This window comes from Mangifera indica, chromosome 3 (genome assembly GCF_011075055.1).
Source record: "Mangifera indica cultivar Alphonso chromosome 3, CATAS_Mindica_2.1, whole genome shotgun sequence".
NCBI classification, from domain to species: Eukaryota; Viridiplantae; Streptophyta; class Magnoliopsida; order Sapindales; family Anacardiaceae; genus Mangifera; species Mangifera indica.
Window position 1 is genome coordinate 10,863,842 of NC_058139.1, and position 7,121 is coordinate 10,870,962.

General features: G+C 32.4%; 1 protein-coding gene across 1 annotated transcript; it reads right to left on the bottom strand.

Moving 5' to 3' along the window:
- Positions 1 to 3,974: 3,974 nt before the first annotated feature.
- LOC123210839 lies at positions 3,975 to 7,121 on the bottom strand. The gene is made up of 3 exons (XM_044629329.1): positions 6,011 to 7,121; positions 4,762 to 4,888; positions 3,975 to 4,673 (listed from the first exon to the last, which is right to left on the bottom strand). Exons 1-3 carry the CDS (start codon positions 6,764 to 6,766, stop codon positions 4,159 to 4,161), a joined length of 1,398 nt encoding a protein of 465 aa, XP_044485264.1. The 5' UTR covers positions 6,767 to 7,121; the 3' UTR covers positions 3,975 to 4,158.

Consider the following 7,121-nt stretch of genomic DNA (forward strand, 5'->3'; position numbering starts at 1 on the left):
CAATTTCGAGAATTTAATCAATTTAAATTGTATTTAAAGATATTGTATAATTTTATTTCACTTCTACTATATTAATGATATAGCCAAGATTTCAACTTCGTTCGCATGTTATTTTCATTACTTGTTTATTATTTCCAAAAAAAATCAAAGTACTTTGTTTTTTCTAACAATTCCATCTAACAATCTAGACATTTTTAAATTCTAATATAAATATAAGGTAAATAAATCATTTTTATGAAAAAATTATTCACAAAACAACAAAAACAATTATTAAATAAGATTTATTACTATACGAAGAAATCTCAAATCTTTAATCAAAATGATAAACAATAAAATAAAATAATACATATTTGAATTAAGATAATTTGATATAGAATTTATACGAGGATACAGATAAAAATAAGTTTGAAAGTGGATAAAAAGATGATAAAATGTGGATTAAAATTATATAAGTTTAATTAATTAATTAATTTTTCATGTTGAAATTTTTCAACTCTAATTTAACCCTTAAATATTTGAATTGATCAGACCTAACCCAAATTAAATCGAAATTCTGTATTATTTTCACTTTTCAAAATATTTTCATTATTTTAATTTTTTCACCAAATTACATCAATCTATTATTAATAAAATATATAATATAATATTTTACCTTATTTATAAATGGTCTAAAAATTACATACTAATACAATTATTACTATAACTTGTGTCATTATTCTTGATCTAAAATTGGAAAGAAAAAAAAAAGGGGTGTGAGAGCAAAAGAAAAAGAAAATATATAGATTCTTATATAATAAATAAAAAGTAAGGTAAATTGGTTTAACTTTTTTTTTTGGTTAATTTTGATATATATGATTTAATAAATAAAAAGGTAAGGTAAAATTCTTATTTCATTTCCTAATGATCTTTTTTTTTTTAAAACAGAATTTGATTTTGGGTCATCAGGTATTAATTACACTAACTAGAGGTGAAAATTTATGGGACCAAACATTGGGTGGAATATGCAATTAATCCATATATAAATTTAAACATGTGCAGTTGAGTCAAACTCAAACTATGATCCACACTAGGGTCAAACTCGAATCGAATCTATTTGAGTTTGAGTTTGACTCAAACGAGTCTGAAATACGCTAGTCCAATGTGAGCTTAGGCGAGCTCGAGTTATCTGTCAAATTTTTTAATTAAAAATTTTGATACAAAATAACATCGTTTTGACTAATATGTATTTAAACAACGTTGTTTTAATAACTAAAAACGAATTGAATCGAATTCGAATAGAGTTTAAACTTAGTTTTTACCAGCTCAAATTCAAACTCGAGTTCAGTTATGTGTAAATTGAATCAAATTTAATTTGATGTGACTGAAATCTAACCCTAATCCACACTAATTGGTTGTTATTAAACTTGGTTTGATTCATATACCACCCTAATCCACACTAATTGATTGTTATTGACCACCATTTGCAATGTTTGATCCACGTTGACCGGTGTTTTGATTTCCGTTGTCATCATTGATCAATAACTCGTTCAACTTTTGATTTATTTATTTATTAGTTCAATAATAATTGAATTTTGTTATAAAATTAAAATAATATTACCCAATATAATTCCTATACCAAATGCAGCATAATTATGTAGGCTCACCCCGTGTGATAGGAATAAACATTTTTAAATTTAATAAAAGTATGTACATAATTTTTGTGTATAAATAATGATATAATATAATATAATTATTTATTATTTTATTTTTAAATTTTAATTATTTAATTATATAATGACTACACATAATACTTCTCTTTCAAATTATGATTTAAAGTGAATTACATTGTTCCACCCAAGTAAGGGTGGATTCGAGCCGAACTTGTTCAAGCTCGATATCGAGCTCGGCTCGTTCGAGCCCGAATCGAGCTAAGGATTCACGAGCCGAGCCCGAGCCCAAGCTCCATATGACAGCAAATTCGAGCCCGAGCCCGAGCTTTAAGCCGAGCAGCTCGACTTGGCTCGCGAGCCATGTATTCTTCACGCAAACCGCATCGATTTTGGTTGGATTAAAAGAAATGAAAATTGGTGGCTTTCTTCACTTTCATTCGCGTCTGTCTCCCAGTCCTTCATTACAACTTAAAAAAAGCTCCAGACTACAGCCTTGAATCTTATGTTCTAGCTTCAGTTCTCCGTCGACAAGGATTTCTCAGTGGAACGCTTCGTGTTTTCCATTTTTGAACTTTGATTTTGTTAATTTTTAGCTTAAATTTGTTGAGCCCTAACTTTGAAATTAGGGTTTCTGAATTGGGGGTTTTATTATACTTGCTTATTTGTGTTGTAGGCTTGCTATTGTGCATTTCGTTTTATGGCTTGTGATGATTTTGAAGTTGGTTTGTTTCAATTATTCTAATTAAACATTGAACTCTATTTTGAAATTGGTTTGCTTATTTTGGAGAAGAACCGTAATTTGTTTTTGTTGTTTTAGTGTAGAACCAATTTCCAGAAGATTATCTATTGAATATTTATTGTTGTTGGTTTGCTTATTTTTGAGAAGAACCGAATATTTATTGCTTATATTTGTTGTTTTTGTTGTATGAAATTGGCTGGGTTTAAATCTGTGGAGGAAGTCGCAACAGAGCCTTCGAATTCAAGTTCAGATACAAAGAAAAGTGAAAAGAATTTGACCCCGGAAGGTTTGTCTGTTTGTTAAGAAAAGTGAAAAGAATCTGTGGAGGAAGTCGCAACAGAGCCTTCGCAGCTCGTTAACAGCTCCTGAGAGTATAGGCTCATTGAGATTTTTCAAGCTAAAGCTCGTGAAAGCTCGTTATGAGCTCGCGAGCTGACGAGCTTGAGTACGAGCTGCCCTTTCTCTTGGCTCGTCGAGCTCGAGCCGTGGCTCGAGTTTGCATGAGCAGTACCGAGCTGAGATCGAACTCATCTGAGTTTGAGCTCGATTCGGTTCGAATCCACCCCTACACCCAAGGTTTAATCTTAAAGCACTTTTTTACCCTTAGTTGGGATAAATAATACTTTTCTACTCTAAATCAAACATAAATAACACTATTTCACACAAATTTTAACTTCATTAGTATTAAGAAATAAAATTACTATATTATCCTTATTATTAAATTTTTCATAATTATTATATAACCATAAATTAACAAAATTAAAAATAATCTTTAAATTTTCATATTATATAAGAAGTCTCTTATTTCATTTTTATTTTATGTCTTATTCCACTCTTCTTATAGATTAGAATGTCATTATCGTATAATCATATATTAGGGATTATAATGTAATTTTTTAAAATAATAGAGGCCTCTATGAAAAATTTTAGAAGGTCATTGGAAATTTGAAAAAATTAAAGCGATTCAACAGTAAAATTGAGAGAAAACGAAAATTTCTTATAGACGCGCATTGAAAAACAAAGACAACATTTTTGCCACTTTTGTTCTTTTTTTTTAGACTTTTGTGTGTTATTTATATGTATATAATGACTTTTATTTTCTCCTAATTTACAAATATAATGATTCTATTAAATAAATTTAGATTTCTTCACGTAAGAAAAGCTGGAAAACCCAGCACGATTCAGGCTTTAACCACCACCACCACCACTGATATTCACAGCTCCTCTTCCACCATCACCACTGATATATAAAAGTGACTGCTACTTGTGGTATTTATTAAGGTGTATATAACAGTCTATTAATTTCACTTCTTGCACCCATATATGTTTTAGGTTTAAATGCATGTTAACTTAAGGTTTTTGTTTGAAGCACATGCATCCATGCTTTCACTTCCAGAATTGGTTATGGGAATTGTTGCCGTATAATGTGTTGTAATATTAATATCCAACGATACATTGTATTGCTATCCTGCAAGATCATGAACTGAAATCACAAACTGAAGAAAGGAAAATAAGAAGTGATGCAGCTCATGAAGAGACCATGCTGAATGAAAGAGCTCTTCAAGAAGAAAAATTGCCAGAAAAAATGAGATCAGAAGCAGAGGATGTTATTCCTTTTTGGTTATTCAAGAGAATATATTACCAACTTCGAAAGATTTCTTGCTCTCATAACTAAAGATAAGCTTGGTGACAACTTCTAACCTGAGAGAATAATTAAAATAAAAGAAAACAAAAATAATAATCCACAATCGGTCAACAAAGTTGACATGATCACTGCATGAAGATATCAAGAACTAACTCATTCACTAAAGTAGTGAAAATCTGAACCTCCAAATCCAGACCCACCTCTTCTTTTTCCTCCTCAGCATTCCTAAACCTCCCATTTTTCTCCATTTCTTTAACATAAACTTTTCTTCCACTTTCAACCTCCCACCCCATCAACAATTCTTGGGATTCTCCATTAATCCAATTTTGTGCCACCTTCAACAACTCTTTCCAATCCACTCTTGCATTTTCTTCTTCAATCTTTTCTCTGAAAAAGTGTGAAAGTAGATTCTCTGCCTTGCACATTAAACTATCTGACTGAGTCGATGATCTTACCTCCTTAAGTAGTTTGCTCACTTTCTTCTCCGTTTCATCATCAAACAACGAGCAAGATTGAAACGGAGATTCACCAGTTTCATCCTCGAGTTCTGAGAAAGCGATTCTCTTCTCTAAGTCCAGCGGTTCCAAATGAGCCAGAGTTTCAAAGCATCTGATCTTTTGCATAAGCTTTTGTTTAGTTCCTGTTGATGAGAAAACTCAACTTTCTTTAGCAAAAGAGATCGACATGTACCAAATTATATAAATGGGCATGTGTGAGAAATATTAGACCTTCCATGCGGGCAAGTCTATTTTGGAAAGGAGAAGAAGGAGAGCTACTATCTTTATCATCTTCAAATGGACAATCAAGCACAGACACTGGACTGAATTGTTCCTTCTCTTCCTCAATTGGCCATTCCTGTTACAAGAAACATAATTAGAATAATCAGAAGTTTCCATTCCACATTTACAAGAAGTGCAATGCTTTAAGTACACATCATATAATTTATTATTATATAATTAAATATTACTTTATTTTTAATTCAAAATTATTTTAATTATTTTATTATATATATCCAATATGTATATATTCATATACATAAAATGGTTTTTATAATTTTTTTTTATAATAAAAATTTTTACTTTTGAGTCGGATCACTATTTTTAACATCGAACTAATTATATGAGGGGAACAAATCTCATATTTAATAATTAACCTAATCATTACTAAACTAAATAAATCAAAAATCACCAAAAAAAAAAAAAAAAGATTTCAACTAATATTCCTTCGTATATGAAGCGTGTTTTTTCGTCACTCAAACTTTCCAATTGAAGTTGGCTTTCATAGTTTCATTGGCGCGGAAAAGTCCAATTTGTGTGTAAGAAAAGTTGACCAGTCAACCTTTACTTAAGTCACTGCAAGGACCGAAGCAGCCAAGGACAAATATCAAGACAGCTCATGAGAAGTAAATCTAAAGAACAAATGAGTTGGCAAAGTCAACTCGCTATCTGACAAGGACATTTCATCTTAAATTTTAATTAATTTCCAATTGAATATATTTGGTGGTAAAAAATATAAATATTAACAGTCCAACAATAATGAAAGAGCTACTATTTTTTAATATTAAGCTACCCCAAATTAATTTGGTCACCGACAACAACCAAATCCCACTAAATCCAAAACCAGGGGCATTATAGTAAATTACTAAACTTTGAAGGAAATACTGGTCATTTATTATCACGTCAAGTGTTCCATGAAAGTCACTGGTCGTGGAAGTTTCATCGCCGTGGATCACTCATACAGACACCATCAAGCGAGAGCGGAGGTCTTTGAATACTCGAACTTATTACTCAAGATTTATTTGATCTGTCTCCCAAAATATACCTCACACGTGAAACTCCTTCAATCCCCTAATTGCCCCTATGCTTTTTTCAAATACCCCGATAGCTAAATTTACGTAAGAATTATTGGTGGACACCAACTGACAAAGCTGAAGTTAAACTACACACGCGATGCATTGAATAAAAGCTTTTAACTCACCTTTGTGTTATCTTCATCACAGTTGGTGATGGAATCCCCTCCGACGATTACGCCAACTCTGCTGCTGATCACTCTCTTTACTTTACTGTCTTCGACGTCGTTTAAAGTTGATATCTCAGAATTACCGCTTGTTGACCGTAAAATTGCGAAATCACTCTCTGTCCAGCTGGCACTATTACTCTTACTGCTGGTACTTGTTGAAACCCTGTGGGAAGTTAAAGTTGTTGTGGAGGGTTGATGGGAGTTTTCATTGGACGGTTGGTGTTTTTCTTCTAGGAACTCTTGGAACACTTTCCACCGTTTGATTGTATGTTCTTCTTTATCAGCTGCTTTTCTCCAAAAGCTTCTTTTCAACAGCTTACGTGAAAAACTTCTGGGGAGAAGTCCTTTTTTGCGTTTTTGTTGTGTGGACGACTGTGAAGGAGACTTAACGGTAGGAAACGGAATTTGCTTAACGGCGTTACGCAGAACCTCTGAAGCTCTGTGAAGAGCAGAGATGGTTGTGGAAGTAGCCTTTGAACGACTTCTTCGAAGAAACGACGGCTTAGCGTTGTATTTCTGTGAATGTGAATGTTTGGTGTTAAGATCGACCTCGAGGAGAAATCTGACGGTCGTGCAGCATTGTCGACGTGGAAATGATTTGAAGCCGTTGGATGAACAAGAACTCAGATCATCTAGAAGATAATCTTTAAGCATCAAAAGCCTTCTTTCTTCGGAAAAACTCTTCCTCAGCTTTTGATCGGAAACGATAGCCATTATCTTGAAAGATCAGAGAAGGAGAAGAATTCGAAAGAAGTTGATGGTTTGAAGTAATAAAGAAAAAGCTCAGAGTGAGATTCTGAGTATCTGTTTGAAAATATGTATCATGAAACGAAATATAGAAAGATAAGAAGAGCATTTAAGGTGAAAATGAATTAATATGTAACAGAAAGGTAGCAGCTTTTCATTGCAAAACAGCAAGCAATAGAAATTAAGAGAAGAGAGCAGGGTTTTATATGGGAGAAGAAAGAAAGTGAGAGGTAGATTGCAATTAAGGCGAAGATATCAAGGGGGTGGAAGCTTTGATGCTTCTTCCCCTGGAGGTCTTTCAGTTTTTGAATCTCAAGTTTGG